At 41.0% G+C, this 21900-nt stretch overlaps 2 protein-coding genes across 5 annotated transcripts in view; one reads left to right on the forward strand and one right to left on the reverse strand.

Annotated features, from left to right (window-relative positions):
• Nucleotides 1–21900, reverse strand: part of TRMT10A (tRNA methyltransferase 10A) — a 28213-nt gene that overhangs the window by 5105 nt on the left and 1208 nt on the right. For 2 of the 4 annotated variants that reach the window (XM_080344473.1, XM_080344474.1), the window contains exons 2-8: nt 21116–21417; nt 19959–20121; nt 18623–18694; nt 18070–18144; nt 16991–17140; nt 15694–15799; nt 10364–12014 (exon numbers count right to left, since the gene is read on the reverse strand). In XM_080344473.1, coding sequence (XP_080200599.1) covers nt 11836–12014; nt 15694–15799; nt 16991–17140; nt 18070–18144; nt 18623–18694; nt 19959–20121; nt 21116–21336 — 966 coding nt within the window. In that variant the 5' untranslated portion in view covers nt 21337–21417 and the 3' untranslated portion in view covers nt 10364–11835. Of the gene's footprint in view, nt 1–10363; nt 12015–13013; nt 13119–15693; nt 15800–16990; nt 17141–18069; nt 18145–18622; nt 18695–19958; nt 20122–21115; nt 21418–21900 lie in introns of those variants that run through there. The other 2 variants (XR_013922130.1, XR_013922129.1) reach the window with 2 other exon arrangements.
• On the forward strand, nt 384–7795 carry LOC308039726 (uncharacterized protein C4orf17 homolog; the record flags this gene model as incomplete). Its single annotated transcript, XM_080343329.1, has 5 exons — nt 384–483; nt 2008–2177; nt 5131–5212; nt 5569–5725; nt 7783–7795. The coding sequence occupies 5 exons, from the start codon at nt 384–386 to the stop codon at nt 7793–7795; spliced, it is 522 nt and encodes a 173-aa protein (XP_080199455.1).

The raw sequence follows: 21900 nt of genomic DNA on the forward strand, positions 1-21900 counted from the left end.
AAAGGTCTCAGATATGCACCACAATGAGCAGCTGAGCTCCAGAGCAGAACAGGAAATAAAAACAGCTGGGAAGTGCCCACGAGCAGCATTAGTTGCCCAAGATAACTACTTAGGAATGGAGCAGCAGGTAACTTGCTTCCACTCTCTTGTGCTTAGAGCCTCTCCAAATTGTACGTGGAAGAGATAAAAATAACAGGAAAAAGAGTAACTGGAAGTTTCTGCTACCTTCCATTCTATGTGAGTTCGTGTTCTTTACTTCACCTCCAGCGTTTGGCCTCGGGCAATCAGCAGAAGAGCCAACCTGCTCTGCAGAAAGAGAGTAAGACAGGTTACACACAGATACCCATTTCCAGTCAGTGTATGAACCTCAGTTCAAGCACAACATGTGGGAGGACCAGCAGCACTCTCAGTCCGGCTGCTCGGCAGAAATGTACTACGACTCCAGGAACAACCCCCATCCTAAGATGGTCCGTCACATCAGAGGTGAGAACTGTTGAGGGGCTGGACAACTGCCCTGGCAAGCACAAAGAGAAATGCCAGTGAACTGAAACTGTTTCACCAAGACAACTGTTTGGGATTTATTTTAAGCTAAAATAGTTTCTTTCAAGCTAAAATAATTTCTTCCTCTTCTGTGCTCACAACTGTACTGTAAACACTGAAGACAGGTTGTCACTATGATTTTCTCTATTTCACTCTCAGCAAAGTAACTCTTGTACCTTTCCAGAAGCAACGTATCACACAATGCAGCATTTAATAAGAGTAACCTGGTGGTTTAAAACCACCGTGCTGTGTGCTACATCTCGCTGTGATTACTCTGCCTACCCCTGAAAGGAATACAGCCAAAATCAGCGTGCCACCTGCATCAGCAGAAGGAACAGTACTGCTAGGGATGGGCTTCTGTTTCAGAAGCCGACCCTGAATGTTTGCACAAAGACATCTTTCTGGCAGCAGCTGAAAGAAAACTGTTGAGACACGGACAGATTTACACTGCACAAGGCACAGAAGGGTCACGCAGGGAAAAATATCTCTACCAAGTTCTTTGGGAACTGTTAGAATAAGTAGATATTGCATCAGGGTTGGGATTGGTAGTTGATGAATTGGTGATATAACTTTTGTCATAAGGGATGAAGGGTGATCCAGGACCAAATCAGTTCTGAATAAAACTGAATTGCTTGCCTCTCAGAAGGGATGCCTTTGAAGGAACAAAGCAGGACTCTTCCTTTTAGACTGACCACCCAGCATACAACATACACAATTCTGTGTGTCTATGTGTTCATATATATATATATATAATGTCCCTCAAGTAAAAATGTAGAACACATACAAAATAAAATACGTATTTGTGTTTGTATCCTTCTCTTTATGTAGAACCTGGTAAAAAAGACAAGCTGACCACAAACAGCAAAGACCAAAGTCTTACACGGCTTAGCCAGATTAATTTAGTGGATATCTTTGAACTCTCAGCAACATAATGTTTAGCTATAATTACTTTCTGCTTAATATTTTTCTTATGTCAGATACTAAAAAGAATCAAGGTTCTGAAAAACCTCATCAGCTGTTTAATAGCACCGCCTCTTGATAATGTTAGATCCAATCTGACTTACATTAATGATTAAAAAAGGGTGGTTGTTTATAAAATTTCTTTTACTCTGGCTAAGGAAGGAGGATTCTAATTTTTCATTGAATGCTGTGACTCTTATTGAAAACCACATGTTTTTTAAGAGAGGCAGAAGAATGATACTTATCTCCTGACTGGCATTGCTAAATGAGTGTGCTTCACTTTACCTGGGGGCTCTTCAGATTTTATCCAGAATATCATCACTGTTCAGGTTGTGGTTGATCACATCATCCTCTGTAACAGACTGCTCACAGCCCTCTGCCATCCATTCAAGTATGCCAAGTTTATTCACTATTTACACACCATTCCGTAAGCCCTGTATTATGACCTGCAAAATGTACTGTATGTGTTTATCGCAGTAAAGAGTGTATCCTTTGTTTTTTGCACAGGAATAAACAACGCTCTGATCTGTTTCGTAAGAACCAGCTTTTCAAGAGCAGACCCATCTGCTGGTGACACAGGCGTCCCCAAGCAAGAAGCTCATCAAGAACGTGTGCTAACTGGAAACGCCACAAGCAACACATCTGCCAACCGCTGCCTCCCAAAGCTCGAGGGCTTTGTGCGGAGGGAGTTACGCACTCCAGAGTCCCGTACGCGTGAGTACAGGCTGCAAACTGCCCTATGATACAGCAGAAGAAGAGGAACCCAAGCTGCTGAAGGCGCAGCTGGGTCTCAGCCAGGGCACTGTGCCATCCCGGGTAAAGGGACCACAGGGCAATGAACATATAGTTAAAGCGCAAGTATTTATTCCCTTCTATATGTGTTAGTCACCACATCTTACAAGATTTCTCCTCACTAATTACCCTTGCATCTTTATAGATTTTAGAGATTATATCCTTACTAGACGTCTAATAATTTCACAATTATCAGCAATTATTACATCCATAAAAAATATTCCTCAGTAGTGGTTACACAGCACTATAAGCATATATCATATACTCTTTCTAGTATTTTATTCAGACTTCTTAGGCAAATAATTGAATTATTGTACTATGTGAGGTAGTAAAAACAAACAAACAAAAGAAATAAACCCACTTAGAGATACCTAAAATACAGCTTGTGCATTTTTGTAATTAAATATGCCCCCCACCCTGATATAACATAAGGTACATCTTATGGCCTTTTCTTTTCTACTTGAGAAAACACTCTGCCTCTTGATTTCCAGAAGGACGTGCGCATGTTTCTGAAATAACTCAAAATACCCCTTCATTTGAAAAGGTAAGGGGAAAAAAAGGCACAGCTCTTTAGTTTGACACTCTCGCACTTTACCTGAATTGACAGTTTCAGGCTGCAAAGGACAGCGCAGAACCAAAAAGAGGAACGTGAGGATCCCCTGTGTAGGCCAGGAGAGCTTGGAAGGGAGATGGTGTCAAGTAGGGTGATAATTAAACTGTAACTTGCAGCTCTGTAACGTCATTGTGATTCGTTAGCAAGAAAAACAGTCCAACCCAATGAAAACAGGAAAAATAAAATCACTTTGTTTCAAACTGCTCAGGAAAAATCTTACAATATACAACAAACAAGCACAGAAGTCTCCTGCCTCATAACACAAAGATTCTTTAGATTAGTTACTGCCAACAGCTTTACTTTTGCTGATACTCTTTTGTACTAGCAGCACACTGGGGTTTAGATCCAATTTTGCAGCTGTGTTCATGAATTCCAGCAGAGGATTCTTTCTGCAATAGCTCTCAAGCTGCAGGCTGTCTAGCTACTTCTCTTCCCTATTGCAACCGTACAAGACCTGAGGGCTAAAATAGCACTGCACTGCACGCTCCTGAGAAAAAGGGAACACAAGTATTGCTGCACTGGTACTGGACAGCAGAGGGCACTATGAAGAAGTTTTATAGTAAAGATGCTAAAAATTAGGACTCTGTCCTAACTTTTCTATTTCAACTGGGTAGCTGAGGTCTGTCTAAATGTCGCTCTTTGGTTCCTGAGCTGGGTATAGTAAAGACCATGCTTTATTTTTACTGTTCCCTTATACACGCAGAACACAGTTCTTTATATTTACTGTAGTTTGGCTGCAAAATAACTACATAGCAGACAGATACTGCCATAATACTCACAAAACTGCTGTTTCTTAAGAGCTGTTAGCTGCCTTCTGCGCTTTCTCTGTACTTACAAACAGAACCTTCTGCCAATCACATTTTGATTCGTGGGCTTTTAATAGACTGCACACAGAACTGAAGCATTGTGGCTCAGCAGCACACCACAAACCCATAATGGAAAAGCAAACAGACCAGAGAGGCCCAGATTTAATCCCTTCCTCATCTAATTTCCATTAGTAGCTACTTAGCTTCACTTTCATTCAATGTTACATATTATGCCATGGATATCTGTTATTATCAGTGACTGCATATTAATAGCTGTAAAAATTAACCTATAGGTGGTTATTTTCAACAGAGTAAGTTTTAGATGTGTTTTCTGCTGCATACCTCGCTGGTGACTAAAGTAAGCACAGAATAAATCATAGAATGGTTGGGCTTGGAAGATCATCCAGTCCAACCCACCTGCTAAAGCAGGGTCACCAGAGCAGGTCACACAGGAAGGTGTCCAGGTGGGTTTGAATGTCTCCAGAGGAGACTCCACCACCTCTCTGGGCAGCCTGGTCCAGGGCTCTGGCACCTCAAAGTAAAGAAGTGTCTCCTCATATTCAGACAGAACCTCCTGTGCTTCAGTCCATGCCTGTTGCCCTTCATCCTGTCATTGGGCGCCACTGAAATGACAGTCATATACTTTACACCACGTTTAACTGCTGCTTGAATGGAGTCCAGCCATTCCTTTACACATTGTTTTCTACTTTGCAAAAGCTTTTGAAAAAACAATTCCAAGCCTCTGCACAACCCACAAATAAGACAGGGAATGCACATCACATTTCACATCCAGTCTTCGTGTCCATTCATCAACCTGCATTACAGTCCTCACATCCAGAACGTGAATTCTGACCAGAGCTACCTGGATCAGGAAAGAAAAGTAAGACATGAGTGCTACAGTATATGGCTTCCTACAATGTTGCACCTTTTTATTGCTCTTGAGGATGGTGTGAGACTTTAGTGGTCAGATTTCCCTCCCACTGCTGCCCCAGTTTGGAGTCTACTGACTTTTGAATTTAGCATTTCCTCTTGAGTTCCTTCCATCTAAGTGGGAGCTGCTATTGGCTGTCACTGGGGGAGCAATGCAGCTGGCACACAGGCTGGAACTTGTTCTCCAAAAAACAGCCTGTAAATATCATATGTCACACATGAGGGGCTTTATGTACAGTAACCGCTGCTTAGGATTTCCTTCCTGCATCTCTCAAGTGCCGTGTACACAGCACCCACTCAACATCACCTTTTGCAGACTGGCATCCTTAGCTCACACTGCGGCAAAACGGATGGGACATCTTGGGCTGGGCAATTTGCACAGCTGGAAAACTGAGCACTCGTGCAGCCAGAGCTAAACTAAAACAAATGTGTAAACTGTCACCAATCAGCTTCTCTTCCTTCATGGTAACTATCATATACATCTTCCAGGTGCTGGGAAAACTCAGCAAAATTTTGCAGACAGATTCGCTTACCAAGATCCAAAAATGGTTCGCAACTGCAAGTGAAAAAGGTAACAAACATCTGCGTCTGTTTCTGAAAAGCACACACTCTTGTACATTTGTGTAAAGCCCTGGAATTCTCATAGACCTGAACTGAGTGGGGTTGCTGAGGTGAAAGGATGCAGTGAAGTGTGCTTGGCCCAGCTGTGGCCATGCTGATCCCTGAGGTGACAGCACACAGAAATCAGTCACTCAGACCTCAGCGCACTAGAGCTCTGGGCTGCTGGGGGAAGGCAGAAAGCCAACGGAACATGTCTCTCTTATGTCCTTAAGCCCTTTGAGATAAGGGAGCTCCCGAATTCACCCCTAAACATCCAGATCAGCAAGTGGGAACTTTAATCAAATTTCTGCTATCTTCACATTTCAGAGAAAGATGACATATTCAGGCTGATTTATTCAGAGCCAACTGACGAAGGCATGCTGAATTCTAAGGAAGGTACAGCAGAGACCATGAGGAGCCCGAGTCTGCAAAAGCCTTTATCTCCTCTTCAGAGAAGTCCAGAAAGGATAAGGAGTCAGTCCAGGTAAAATCTGCAGTGAGGTTGCTAGGATTAGGGATAAGCTAAACCTCATAATCACAAAGTTCTGGTTTCTCCTTCCGTGAAAAATGCAACTTCGTAATTGAAGTTGATCATGTACAGCCTTAATTAAAAAATGCTCCTCACTACAAACAACTTCACACTCTTTGATACAAATGTAGTTATTATAGGAACATCACAAAGTTTTAGGAGCACTTGAAACCTCTTTGAGAAAAGGGGGTGCTGTCCTGTATATTGCAGCGCACAGTTTATACTAGTTGTACAGATAGAAATTCTTTCTTTTTCACTCAGGTCTTCGTCGAGAGAAACAGTGGCAAGTCAAAACACAAAAACTGTGAGTAACGGACATTGTAAATGTTAAAACACCATGGCAGTCACCAAACAGCACAGGGAATGTGAATATTCAGAAGCTCTTTTATCTTTGCAGCAGGACCCAAATTAGAATCATAGAATTCAGTGACAATATGACAAACTACATCTGAACTCTGAATTTATAATAAGTTGTCTAAAAGTTAGATACCCAAGACACTCTATTCTTGCAGCCACTCCATTGGTTTCTCTTGGTATGACATTAATATAAACCTTCTCCTCAGAAATAGAGCAAGGTGAGGGACGTGTACAACTCCATCTGCCTCTTGCTAGAAAGAACATATATAGCAGCAAGAGGTACTGATTTCATCTCTTCAGGAAAATCAGCTCTTGTAAGTTATACACAAGCTGAAACTCCATCTGCCAATGAACTCCATCTGCTCTCTCACCTAATCTATGTCCCTCACTCTTTGCCTGCTAAATCAGGCTTTCTCAGATTTTTTCAGCTACCACTTTTGCATCCTCTACCCAGTCAGGGCAACACACCAACTGGTACTCCCAAGAAACACCACTGTCACCTCTTTGTGTCCCTTCTGAGGCACACAGAGGAAACAAAAGCCAGTCCCAGAGTACTTTATCATTTTAACAAAGCCAGTCATGCCAGCTCTAATGCTACCAGCATTTACTATTGTTTACAACTCTACAGGAGGTGTGGGTGAAAAGTAATCTTACATAAGAACAAGAAGGAAAAAGAAGCAGCCTCCAAAGCACCAATCTCTGCTTTCAAAGCAGTGTCCAGGGAGGCTTCCTTGCTAGAGTCAATGAGCTTCCATACTCTCAGCTGCAAAACCAGTCTAACATAACGCTAAGTCTAGCCTGATAATATACAGCTTTCTTTTTCAAAATGTTTTCCAGCAAAGGAGAAACAGCGTCTTTTGCTCTCAACATTGAGAATCAGAGGTCTAGCACTAGCAGCCCCACAGCTCCCAGGGAAGAACTGCAACTGAGAAAGCGATATGGAAACAAGAGACCGTGCTGCTTCACAGTCTGCCTAAGTCTCACCTGTGCCACAGCCACACCCAGACAACACAAACCCCCCTTCACTGGAGCCCCCTGTTCAGAGCCACTGAATCATCTCCCAGTCCCCTTCACATAGAGAAATATGTAATCTTAGCACTTATATAGATAAAGATATCTGTTCAGACTCTCCATTAAAATAATTTAATGCTTGTTATATTTAGTCCTCAAGTGATTCAACCAAACCATGCTGTGCAGGTACACGAGAAGTAAGCTAAATGAAAAAAGAGGACTGAGGCAACACTTTTTGGCATCAGATTCATCTTTGTGTGTGACTCAGCCAGGCCTGCACAAAGAACTCCTGTGTACAGACTTGACTGTGTGGTCACAGATATGCTGGGGTAAAAAGAGGGGCCCACACACACACGCAGTCTGCAGAGATGCACGTCAAGCCCAAGGCCCTGGGAGAAAATAAGACCTTGGATTTTCAAAATCTGGCTTGCAAAGTGACTGCAGATGTCTGCCTTGCAGCAAGCTACAATTTGCTTCCATAGCTCTCGTTATTAGCAGAGAAGCACCACAAATTGTAGTATCCAATGCTGGGGGGAGACAGGACATGGACAGCACACCACCAAACGAACATTAAAACCACTATGCAAACCGCAAGCCATTGAAAGAGGCCAACAATGACAGAGACGCATCTGGCCCTTTTTCAGGCCTTATGAGTGAACCGTGAAAGTAGAAGAATTGGGGTTTATCTGTTTTAAACATACCTCTGTCAATTTATTCTCACAAAACCAAAGGAAGGTGATAAACCGACCCTACTTCCTTTTGTTTTCCAGAGCAAGACTATTCAGTGCAGACAGGCTCATTCAAAACTTCTGGCTGTTTGAGGGGGAAGGAGAAAAATCCTGTTAGCACAGTGTTAAGGGGAGTTTAGCTCAGGGCAGAGCTCAGTGTACTCCTTCCAAAAGCCCTGTCTTCAAATCATGCCTACAATAACAACTACCAGCTCCGTTCCCACTTCCCACTGCAGAAGAGGAGTATCCCAAGACCCAGCTTTCATCCTAAACTTAAGTTGTGCATGTCCTCTGACTCCTTACTTTGTCCTACCTGTCTGTTTCATCTGTGATCTGGATTCTCTAGCAGGAGGAGCTGAAGCAGATTTTACAGCCACGTCAGGGTGCAGCAGAGACTGAAAAACTCTTAAGACTACTCTGGTGAGGCAGCTTGTAATGTCCTGTAATGAAATTAGATGCCACATCTCTGAACTATCACTTGTCCCTACCCCCAACAGCTGGGAGTCTGCAGTCTTTAGGATCGGTCTGCCGTTACTGAGAAGGTTTGGATAGCACACCAATTTAAACAGGCACGCAGCCATGTCAAGTATTTCTAAATGCTTTGCGAAGTGCCCAGGTTGAAAACCAATATTTGTCTGCAAGTATTTACTTACTGCTCTTCAGAGAGGTTACCCTGTCACTGCAGATCTGGCCCACTTAATAAATACGTTAAGTCTTTGCACTGTTCAATGAACACACAAATAAGTATGAGTTATATGCTTTATCATTTTAACTAAATATGAGTACGTCTTCAGAGCTTTCAGAAAAACACCCTGGACTTGAGCTCAGGTAGCTGTACAGCACTTAAAACAATTTCAGCAAGCAGTTAAGAATAAAAAGCACTAGAATAACATTGAGTGTTATCAACTCTACTGCATAACTTATTCACAGTAGGTGAGTAAAGAAACACATTGTTTCTATCTGATGATGGAAGGAAGGTAGGAGAAACACACTAACAGCATCTTCCAGAGAGAAAAAAAATCACATCAAACACCTGGACTAAACAATTTAATCAGGTTTGAACTGTCTTCCCCAACCCACCGTGCACCAGTTTTATATTAAACAACAGCGAAAAATATCTAACACATATTCCCTGCACCACGATAGATTAAAAATACTGAAAACCAAATGGCAGATGCAGGATGCCTAGGGGTCCCTCACTACAATTAAATGAACATGAAAGCCACACACCTGTAATTTCCCACAAATGCCATGATACAGATTCCTGGTCACTCGACCGCTTTCAAACAGCTGTCCATTGCTGCAGAGGTAGGAGGTACTACTTGGGAAGTCCATGTCCTGCTTCACAGGGACAACCAGGAACATTCAGGGGTGGGGAGGGAAAAAAAAGACACAGCAGGTGAAATTCAGAGTATGTATTTCAGGATCGGGGTGAAATCTGTTTTCTCATTGCAAATAGATGCTGGAAAGACAGGAGATCTGCCTTCTGGGTCTGCCATGAGCTGTGGCATCCTGGCAGGGACTGGAGGTGTCACAAATTGCACGAGCCCTCTTGCCTTCACAAGCTACTCTCTCAGCCTCTCACAAATGAGTTTCAGTTTCTCGCACTTGATCTGATGCTGGAGTGATTTTCATGTTCTCCAACCAATTCAACTGTTTTCATCAATAACTTTACACTGAACTCATTGCAAGAATGGTCCTTCAGGGTGTCTCGCACCATCACTTCTCCCTGACAACTTCCAGACAGGTGCCTGAAAGCAAATCACCACTGTACTCTCGTATGATTGTGTCTAGTGCTGGTAATTCCACCAATGAACAGCCAAGCATCTCAAGCTCTTAGAAAAGAGCTTGGAGTCTCATCAGTCCAAGTTCACTTCTGCCAAGAAGAGCCTTTTCTAGATGGCTGCAGAACTGTAGGATACTGAAAGGACTGCAGCAGTAGTCAGAGGGCTGTGCCCACCAAAACCCCACCAGTTACCACATCCTGAGGACAGCATCCTGTGGACACAGGTCGTGGCAACAGGTTTGCTTCAGCCTCGTATCACCTCATCAGGTTAGCAGAAAAGATAAACAGCAGCAGTGACGACTACTGGTTAAGGCAGCAGTGAGGACAAGCTGATTGAGACCAGCTGATTTGGAGAAGCAACACAGATGAACAGGAAACAGCTACTCACCAAGCTGCTGTGACTTGGTGGAGTTAGCACCAGGACCTTCCAAGAGCAACAAACCAGACCATCCTTTTATTCTATTTCTCCATAGACAGGTAAGCTTCAGATTTGAACAGTTTGACTTAAAAAAAGCAAGTGCACACACATGGGGGTGCGTGTTTATCTAATTTAACTGGAAAAGATGTAAGACAGGCTCAGGCTGTGTTTTAAGGCACAAAACAATCCCATAAGATGCTTTTGGCTTCTTTCAGAAGATCTCCAAAGTCCCCAGTTTGTCTGTGCAACCTGCTCTTGCACTCTCAATCCTGAGTAAATGAGGCACATGTATGAAATAGTCTTAAAGAGACTGAAGAGTCTTAGTTCAGGTTTAATAGGTGCTATGTGCATTAACACGCAGAACCTCAGCTGTAAAGATGTAACTCCTTGTAATTTCACTGCTTTAAACATTTATAGCCGAGAATGAGTGTAATACATGGTGGGTATACTTATGCTGCACTTTTTGTTACAGAAATAAAAACAGCAATACTTTTATAAAAAATAACCCACATTACTTGAGCATCAAACCACAATCCATACTTGTACCAGAAGCAGCGTTCTACAGTTACTTGGAAAGTATAGAGAGAAGTGCAGTGAGTGCATAGAGTCAAAACCGGTTGGTTGCCAACCCTTTACAGACCTTAGAGACCTGCAGGGATCCCACTTCTAGTTTCCATTTGAAAGCAATCGCAACAGAGGGAGGAATAAAAATGGATACAAGCCAAATCATACAGGATCAGCCCTCTGATTCCAGTTCAGCAAAGATCAACAGCTATGATGACATGTTCTTACACTCTTCAGCCAACCTATGTGAAAGCTGCACTTGGTCCAAAACTGCTTGCAAAAAGCACTTAAGTCAGTTAGAAACAAACTGAGTCAGAATATCCAGCCAAGATGGAGACTATGACTTTTTTTTTTTTTAAAAGGAAAAATATTTGACAGGCAATACATGGAGGATCGTATGATAAAATAGGTACACAGAAACTGAGCAAGTGACTTGTCAGAAAGAGTTCCTGTCTCCCAGTATTGTTCTGAGGTTGTGTGATAAATTTTGCTAAGAGGATCAAGGAGTAATCAAAATGGATTGTGTCACCTCAACTTAACGTGCGCCACGTGCCAGCCAAGGCACTTGTGCAGACTTCCATCCTACTCAAGCCGAAGTAAGCGCTGGCTTAACTCCACAGTCGTATTTCATCTACTGACCCCGGCTGACTAAACATGGTACAGAAATCAGTGTGGCTCAGCTGATAAAGGCCGTTCAGTTGCTTGTGACCGTCTGCTGAAATGCTCAGAAAAAACAGATTCTTTTTTTCTTTATTTTTTGAGTGTCATGGACACTTTGCAACAGGCACTAGCAGGAGCAGGTTTTGAGGTCACAGGAACACTTGTCATTAACTGCTTTTAAGAAACCTTAGAGCAGAAATGGAGAATGCATACATTAAAATAGTAACTACCAATGCTCTTGGGTAATACACCCAACTTGGTATATATTAAAAAAAAAAAATAGCTTCCTTGGGAAACAACATAAATTCTGCATTTACCATTAATTTTGTTTGTTTGTTTAAAGCTATTAATATGGAAGTTTCAGGGTAAAAACCTGCATTTATCTTTACCCTTTGTGTCCACAAACAGCTCTGGGCCAACTGTAGAACTGTGAGTACTGAGACAATTCAGTATTACAAGGGCAGCAGATGGTCTTTGAAGTGTAATTACTGCACATCCCAGTTTCATCCCATGAACCGTGTGTCTCTTCTTTCCCATCTTCTCATTCTGAAGCTTCGCTGCTGTCCGAGTCATTGTCTTGATCTTCTTTTCCAGACAGAGCATGTTTGGACGGGTCATTGGCTTCTCCCAAAGGAACAGCCCCTTTCCGCTGTGGCAAGACACTGAAAAAGGCCTCCTTCCAGTCTCTCTTCTCCAGGTATGCAAGGATGATCTCAAACACTGCAACATCAAGAAAGACCATCAGCTCTCTTGCAGGGAGATAAGTGAACTGCTGATAGGAACACACCCCCAAATCCATCTTTACAGAGGTTTACATGCATTCAGTTGTGGCATTGTCAGAGTAAAGCTGATAAAGTACAGGCAGAAGCAGACGAGGCAATTCTGCTACTGCTGCGGTTTAAAGCCAAGCGCACTGAGTGTGCAGTTGTCAGGCAAACCCTCTGTTCTCTCAGTTGCTGCAGCAGTGCTTTTCTGCAGTGGCCAGTTTGAATCAACTTCTTTCAGAGACAGAGAGAAATGTCCCCCCAGCACTTCAGGTCTCACCAGTGCCTTCTGAAGAGGCACTAATGCTTTCCCATGTTGGACAGGAATACTGCTGTGGATGCACTTCAACAATGACTTCATCGCCTTCCCTAACATACGGTCAGCCCAAAGTCTTCCTAAAACCTATTATAATTAGCTTTATTTTTCACTTCCATCTGAGATTATGGTAAAAATCCTTATTATTCTCCAATTCTGTGACACTCTCTTGCTTCTTCTATTATGCTAACCATACAGTCACCTTCCTACTCCTCCTATTTCAGCTCCTAAAACTTTCCTAATTGACAATAGCTCCAAATTGCATTACATAGAAAATGAATTGGCAAATTCTTATTTAGAAAAATCCCAGGCTATCCAAAACATCTCTCAACACAGACTGTGGCTCAACAGCAGCAGGGAAGGCAGGAGGGGACCCTACAACTGGTAAGCCAGACTTGGAAGACAAATCTAGGACAGAAGGGTGGCTTTTCAAGCTTGGGGCTACAGGAATAGTGCTAACAGCACCAAAGAATGCACCCAGCACATGTGTTCTTGATGCCAAGCGACAGCATATGAGAAAGGATCAAAGGAGCTGTGGAGGGGAAAAAAAAACCCAACCTCCCACAGGGTTAGGCAGGCGCTCAGAAAGGGAGAAGCAGCATAGAGCTCAGAGTCAAGTTACACAAGTGTCACATTTACTAGAGGCTTCCTGGATCCAGGTTTACTGAACAGCCGGCTGCTCTCTGTGACACTGCTGCTGAAGAGCTGCCCATTTCACCAAGCAGGTTATTCACCTGAAATGTACTGTGAAGGTATGAGCTCTCAAAGGACTATATTAATAGCACTCTACGTTGCTGCAGAAAGCATCTGCAGCAAAAATGCTGGCTTAAGAGACGACAAGAGTATAAGAAACACATTTCTTCTCCCTTGCTTTGGACCTTCCTTTATCTGCACAGTAGAATCAGAACTGATGGAGAGTGGCTTCCACAGGAGAAGAAAGGTGTCTATGATGGGCTGCAATAGCAACAAAAATATTAGGCAAGGACAGAAAAAGGCAGCGAGAACACTTGGTAGACATCATTGCAGACTGGACTGGAGCAATATGGTCCTGTGATATACACTACAAGCATTAGCTGTGGGATACAAACCTGAACAGCAGGAAACAAACTCTCTCAGCTACCACTGCCATTGTGTTTTGCATACAGTGTTTTACATGGATCTCAAATCTTCCAAGTTTTAAAATTCCAGATTGAATTTAAAAAAACCCATCACCTTATGGCTTTTCAGTTTTCTAGCATCAAATACTTCACACATATGTGTGTTCCTCATGCCATTTTAACATGGCAATGCAGCCACTGAACTACCTGTGGAAATATATAGAGACTCAATCCCAAGAGAGAGATTATAAATTATTAGGTAAAAAGAAACAAGTGAATTCCACAGTTAAAAACGCAGTCAATCTGCCACCACCAGAGGGCCCATTTAATTAAAGCGCTTCGAGGACTGACAAGGCAGTTCAGAAATAGTTTCTTCTTCTACAGGACTGTGCAAATTCACACCTATCAAAAGTAGTTCCACAGGGACCAGGCACGTCCCAGAGTCTCATTTGTTGAGCCTGTACTGTGTTCTCCGAGCTTCAACTGCTGCATTGAGGGTGGGAACCCAGAGCAAAACAGGGTGAGCAATTACACAGAGCAGTGAGGTGGATGTACTAACAGCAATATACAAAAACCTCAGTGCAAATCATCTTCTCACCTACACAAAATGTGTAGTATGAGATCTGAGAGGCATCTTGATTCTGTCCACCTTACTCATGCCAAGTAGCACCTCTCATGAAAGCTGTCTTTTTGGGTTTAGGTGGTGAGCTAGTAGGGTTACAATACACACCAGAGACTTAATTACAAATATTAAATGTACCTCTGCTTTTGGTGGTGGAGCTGTTTTTATTTTCCTGCCCCAAAACCTTAAGCAAAATACTGATATAGTACAATTTTACACTGAGGGTGGTAAAGCACTGGAACAGGTTGGCCAGAGAGGTGGTGGATCCCCCATCCCTGGAGACATCCCAGGCCAGGCTGGATGGGGCTCTGAGCAACCTGAGCTGGTGAAGATGTCCCTGCTCATGGCAGGGGGCTGGACTAGATGAGCTTTGAAGGTCCCTTCCAACACAAACTATTCTATTATTCTACAATAATCTTTACCTTAAATAGGGTCTATCTATTGAGAGCCTTTCAAACACAATTTGAAAATCTTTTAGAAGGGCAAGGGAAGACAAGCTCACACCAAATGAAATCTTGCCAAACTGCATTGAAATCAGGTACATAAAAGTCTGGCAGAAGAAATATATGCAAGACCCTAAAGCAGATGAATGAAAGCCTCTATGTGATCCTATTTACACCCAGTGCTTAAACATGTACAAGACAGCCTGCAGAAATGTTGACACTAGAGGTCAGTATAAGATTATTGCAGAAAAAATCCAGCAGAAAGCTACAGCTATCATAACTTGTGATGAATAACACAAAGTTCTATTCCTGCATTTATAAAGCAACATTTAAAAATCAAGTTTTAGAAATGTGTACGATCTTACATATACATGGATTTTGACAAGTTTTAATACTACTACTAATTACATTTTAAAAAAATTAAGTTAGCATCAAACAATGAGTTACATAATAAAATAAATTTTAAATAAAGCAAGGTAAGATCAAATAAAAGAAACTCAAGTGGAGCAAAAGAAAGACTTGGACACCATGTCAAAAATTTCCATAAAGGTCTGAGTAGGCTCCATTTTGCAAGTATTTTTGTTTAACGATGCTAAAATACAATCTAATAATAAAACAAAAAGTTTTAAAAGAGTGGGATTCAAGCCTTGGTTAAGTAATTGTGTACTTCAATCAGAACCAGGAAACCAGGTAAAAATACAGTTATGAAAACTCAACACATGGAGTACTGCCGATACCAAATGAGGAGAGTCTACAGCTACCTAAGTAGTTACTGCTAAACAAAAATGTCCACATATGTTTATCCTCCCCTGGGATACAATACATGGGATAGTTCCCAACATTTTACTCACTTATACATTAAGCCTGGAAACAAGACTAGGATGGTAAGAATGCTAAAAATACTCATGAGACAAGCCAACAGAATAGGAGGTGCAATTCTCAGTGGCTAGGACACCATCCTTTACCTTCAACCATATCTAAAATGTTTAAAAGTCAGAGCAATTACTGTATCCGAAAGGCAACTAGATTCAAGAAATAGTAACATAATAAAACAATAATTAGGTATCTGCACTATAGTGTACATTTTAGGGGTTCAGATTCTGAATATCACAGGTATATTCTATAATAACATCATTATTGTGTGACTTAAAACTTACCATGATTGACAGCTAATACTTTGCGACTGTTCATCTTGACGAAGTTTCCAAGCGGGAGCTGTGCGTGACCAATTCCCTGCTCTACAGCTTTTTTGTAAGTAATTCCCTGTAGGAAAGACACCAAAACAACTGGACTAAGAATGACCATTTCAGATCAGCCCATACACATCACTACAAGTATCATTTTCTGGCAAGAGTCTTGGCAGTGCTGCCATGATGTTGCTTTCAAAGATATTTACAAAAGGAAATTTACCCCAGTTGGACAAGGGCTTCAAGGGCTACCTTTGGAAACATTACTACTTTGGATATACCTCAGACTGTGATGTATGGTCAAAAAGATGGTAAATAAACCTTGTTCGTGCAGCTGCAGCTCTAGAACGTGTCAGCCAGAGCCCGTTTTAAAAGGTGTATTTATGCTTAAGGACAAAGTTACTCAGATTGCAGTAACTGGGTATTTTTTTGAGAGAAATAAAGGATTAAAAAAAGGATAAAAAAAAATAGCTTGTGTTTTTTAAAACCTGGCAAGTCCTGTGCCCACGATGGGAAAAAACAAAACAAAACCACATGAAACCCCTCGCCTTTAAAAATGTGTAAACAATTAATACCATGACTACATAAAGGATCTGCTTTAACTCCCTCCTAGCCTTTAACTGTGGACTAAGTATTGAAGTACCATTTGGTAAGGCTTAGGATCCATCCCTTTTTTTAGCATCACATTGAAATTTCAATGTCACCAGAAATTACACAGGAGGGCCTTTGAAGAAAAGCAGTAACAGTGCTTTGATTTCCCAGCTGCATTCTCTATGACATTCCAGGTCCACACAGCACGATCCCATGTACAGGTATGGAACCAGATCCCCAGGCATGTTTGTTACTTAGCCAAGTTCTCCTGCCAAGCAAACTTATTAAAAAAGGACACCCAAGATTCAAGCGCTGTTCTTTATCTATATTTGGGCACGTGCACATACAAGTGCACGCACACACACACAAGTGCATGAACAGAAACCAAACCCCTCTGTCTGCAAATACAGCCCTCAGTAAGCTGAGCAGTGTTATGAATTCCATTCCTATATTTAAAATCAAAAGATAAAATCCTAAAAAGTTCAGCATGTCTGCACTGGGGAACACAAGCCACTGCTACCACAAGTTGGGTTTTTTCCTCATTTCTTCAAAATTTTTTGAAGTATTTTTTGCATAAGTTTTCTTGTTATTTATTTTTGTCAGTTTACACATGAACAGCATTAATATCAAATAAGGTGCCAAAAAAGATCTGTAAAGAAACACATCCAAAGTTTACCTTGTGGTGATTGTGATCCACCAGCCCTCCAATCACATAAGCTTTCTTCTCATCAAGCTCACTGAGAACGTCCGGGGAATCTGAGGTAAGATATACCAGGTCTTCTTTCTTTATTAGCTCACTGTAGTGCTCTGTTCTAATTTGGATATCCTCAAGAGGTAGCCAACAGAAGTTACATTCAACTGAGGAATTCCTGGACAAGCTTTACAGCAAACATAAATCCAACAGTATGCAGTCATTCCCCCTCCCTCCTTCATTTTTAGGTACATAAGCATATTGCAGATCAACCTCTGCATAACTAATCCACAGTGTCTACAACACTCACTCATAAAAACATCAGGAAGTTTTCTGAAACCCCAAAATCACTTTACAAATCCTTAAAAATCTTGTGATTTTATGCAATTTCTGCTAGGGGTCCACATAATTTTCAAACCCACCTTTCCATAAAAAGTGAAACCAGAAGTAAACAGTCAACATTAACTTGCTTGATACAAGAGGTTTATGCCCTGCACAAGACATGCTGAAAGTAGAACAGTTTATTCACACAAAGTGTTCTTCATTTGAAGCTGTTGGAATACTGGTTTAACAGCAAGGAAAAACAACATGAGTTTGACTATAAGACAAGCTACTTCTCTAAAGAACACTTCAGTGTTGAGAGGCAACATAATGGAAATGAAGATGCATGCAAGAGAATCACCTCATGAATTCAAAGTCTTACTCTTCCCCAAGAAAAGAAAGAGCACTTGTCACGACAGAGAACTGCCAGAGCTGCCTAAATCAAGTAGTCTTGCTCAGTCTATCAGAGAATGGAATCTATTCAATAAAACCAGGTGAAAATGGGCATGTGTGGGGTTTTTCAAGCAAAAAAATCAAATCTAGATTCAAGACAAGCTGGTTTGGCTTATTTAAGTTAAATTAACTAAAAGCACAAAGAGCCAAGCTATTACTAAAATGCTATTGTTCCGATGTCTTAGGAAAACCCATGTGGAAAAAGCACGGGTCCTTCACAGCTAACGACCTTGTTGGCAACTATTAACATGATATCTTTTTTCTTTTTATAGACATAGTAAATTATTCACCTTCCAGTTCACCCATCCTTTGTCATTTTCATTCATGTTTCTTTTCAACTGTCCTCCATGGCTGGTCAAGTAAAACTTCAAAAAGAACAACCAACAGGTACAAAACACTGAAATGTTAATATGTCAATCTGTTTCTTCTCTGTAGAAGACTTTTTCTACTCTTAACTACTAACAAACTCTTAATTATTTTTATTTGAAAATGGTACTAATACCATATTTATACAGTTAGTGATAAATTTAAAAGACAAATACACACTTAGGCAATTTTTTTTTAATCTGTCACAGATTAAAATGAGTATCAACAGCATTTTACTGACACACCAGTATCTGGCATTCTTCATCTGCATGCACATACATTTTCATAAATATAGAGATTATTATAACATGGGTTGAAAAAATAAATCTATTACAATAAAAGTAATTTTCTCATTAAAAAGAGGCAGCTTCAATATATTTTTTTTCTACTACAGTTCTGACCACTTGGGTCGCAGCTGCCTTTCTCACATGCTTTGTACATGGCAATACAGTCAGTGCTCAGGTTGTTTAAACGTACCTGCACGGGATGAAATGCTTTGCGGTTTTCTGCATAACATCTCTGAATTTGCTTGTGGAGCTTCTTAACATCCTGTATACAACACAATTTGTTTTTACATAGTCCTTCAGACAGACCACCACAAAATGCTTTACCATGAGCCAGTCAGAAGCTAAAGAGAGAAAAAGGAAGCTTTTAACTGGCAAAAGTGACTGCTGAGAGAGTGTGGACATCAGACCTCAAAACAGCCATTTTGAAGGTGTTATGCTGACAAGGAAACACACGCGTCTTCCACAAGAGTGTGTTTAGACACCTCTATGCATGTGGCTGATTTGCATCATTCCAGGAAACAAACCAAGCAATCAAACAAAAATCACTGGGATTTAATGATACGTAATAACATGCTCAAAATTAATCTGAGAAATCAAGCAGATTTATCACTTTGACAATACTCGGGGAAAATGCTAAGAAAATACAACATATATTTAAGAAAAATTAAGATGCATAATTAACCTGAAGACCCCCAGAACAATGCAACTAATTTAGTGGGTGGCTCTGGCATTTAGACCTGATAATTCGGACAACAGTGAACTAGTACTATTTAAAATGCAGCAGACTTAATTTTTAGCCAATTATGGTTTTCATAAGGTAATTTACATAGCTTTATTCTCAGTGACCCAAATGCAGTGTTTTGTAAATATAACTGATTCCCATTTTAAGATGAAATATCATTATATTGCTCCGAATCATGTAATGCTTTGAGAATGTTTTGATATCTCCAAAGGATTGAACCTAAACTAGGCTTTATAACTACAATATTGCAATGCAAGCTTTTACAGACACTAGAGAAACCCCATCGCTAAAGGCCACAACCATCTTCACTTAGAACGCTTCACTCTTCATAAACACCTCCAGAAGTGCCAGATTTTACATCAGGCCTAACAAGGGCTTCCACAGATACTTACTAACGCAGTTCAAACCCTCAAACCCACTTCGAAAGAGAAAGCACCTAGATGTGGCATTCGCAGCCCCCTCTAGCAAAAGCGTTCTGAGGCAGAAGTGCATCTAACTTCACAGCGAAAGCATGGCACAAACTTTTTGTATTCCTGGTTTTGGAATCAAGCAACTTGCAGCATCTCCATGAAGGCAAACAAAATATTTGGCAAACTTATATAAGGGTACATTCTAAATCCTAAAAAATTCAGCAAGTGACATAAGCAGGTCTGGGAGTCATCACGGTCTGAAACACACTAATTGTCCTCTACAAGTTTATCTGTCTTTTGTGCTCTGACATTGCATCAACACCATCACTGGAGAACCCTTCGACATTTGTATGTGACGAGCAAGTTTCTTTTACCTTTAGCACCATCAGGTCATCAAAGCTGCAGTCCACGATGAGGCGAAGCGTACTAGGAACAACTTCCCTTCGCATACGCTTTCTGTCATTCCCTTCGTTACTGGAGTCCAATTTTGACTGACGTTCTAGTTTTCTCTTCTGGCGTTTTTCTTTCCGTTTCTGCCTAAATAAACAAAAAAACCAAATAAACCTTCAAAAAGCGTTGCCCAATCTGCTGAGGTACATGTTAGGCACATAAATGCATGCTTCTATGATCAAGGTGGCTGTCTGATGACTGTGATAGTTTAAACTTATCCTATTGCTTGCATCTGTGCTAGGCTCGTCCCAGCACGAAACACAGACCCTGTCTTTGTGAAGTTCTGTATATACCTATGAAAGACAAACATGTGACACAAATTCAATGAAGTGGGAGTCACAGTGGATTTAACGGATTTAAGGGCACTCCCAGTCAGGCCTCATAACAGAAGCAATCAAAACAATCGCCAAAGTTGCAGTGTCAGAATGTGAAAGGCAATTTACCTCCTGTTTCACTGCAGTTTTTCAAAAGGCTTTTAAAGCAATTGTTTCTTCTCCCTGTTCCCCTGATGGAAGTGGGCAGTGGGAGATCAAATTTCAGAGACAGACACCTTAACAGCCACTGCCTTGGAAGGAACACTTCACGTTCAACAGGACTAGGATAAACCACGACCATTTGCAGATCTGCTTTCTCTCAACAACACAGTGATACCATCTTCCAAAACTATTTTAACAGATTATAAGTCACCATAACTTATAGCACACCATTTAATGTGTCAAAGTATTTTTTTCTTATTCACTGCCTTTGTAAGATTCACCAAGTTTGACAGCACCAGGGAAAGAGGGCGCAGCCCACTCAGAAAGGAACAAGGCCACACATCATTTGTCTCTTCTGACATATGAGTATGAATCCCTCCTGATATCCTCTTCAAGTTGAGGAACATTTCTAGTATGAAGAGAAGATGCTTACCTTTATAGCTTCTTCATAGGTAGATGGAGTAGCCTGTGACTACTGCTTTAAACCTGGCACGGAAAAAAACTCGTTCAACTGCCTTTATTTGCTAAAGCAACCTATGTGCAATTCTGCCGACAAATCTTTATCATTAGCACTAAATACTACACATGATCCTAGGAAACCATACCTGCGTAGATCTTTCTGTTCTTCCCACTGTTTCTGTTTCAATAGCTTCTTCCTTTGTCTCTTAGACATGGGCTCCAGGCATTCTTTCTTGTCTGAGCCGGCCTCCCGTTCTTCTACTGGGTTGTCACTTGACTTCACCTTCTCTTCTACATCAGGAATTTCGGGGGACATGGTATTTTCTGCTGATACCTCTGGACTTTCTGTTGGCGTTTCTGACGACATTAGCTTCGGGCTGGGTTTACTGACTTGTTTCTTAACACGCGATAAATATTCATTCAAAAGCAAGCTCTTCTCTCACCAATTCTGTAAGAAACAGAACAGCGTAAGTGTATTAACAAAACGTTCAATTAGAACAAATATCACTCTACATCTACCGTAAACCTGAATAAAGAAAAAATGATAAATAAGAGATGGCCGTTTTTTGTTTAAAGCTAGATAAGTGCCTCTGCAAACAGTAATATATAAAATACTAGTAAGATTAGGACCTGTATTTGGATCATGTCTAAAACTCTGCTGGCTACACCTGCAGCTATTTAACAGTTTCCAATTCAAAACTTGTTGAAAATACAACTGCACAAAAGTAGGAAGTCATACTGGATACTGGATTATGTTTAATCATACTGGATTAAACATAAAAGAAAAAACATTAGCAGTACTATTACGTGTACACAAACTATTCTCAAATACACAAAGAGAAAAAAATTAAAAGGTATCTTGCAATATAGCTATGGCAGCATGGTAGAGAAATATAATTTTAAAGAAACTAAAGACATCGTAGAAGGAAAA

The sequence above is a fragment of the Nesoenas mayeri genome (assembly GCF_963082525.1).
Source record: "Nesoenas mayeri genome assembly, chromosome: 4".
Taxonomy (NCBI): Eukaryota; Metazoa; Chordata; class Aves; order Columbiformes; family Columbidae; genus Nesoenas; species Nesoenas mayeri.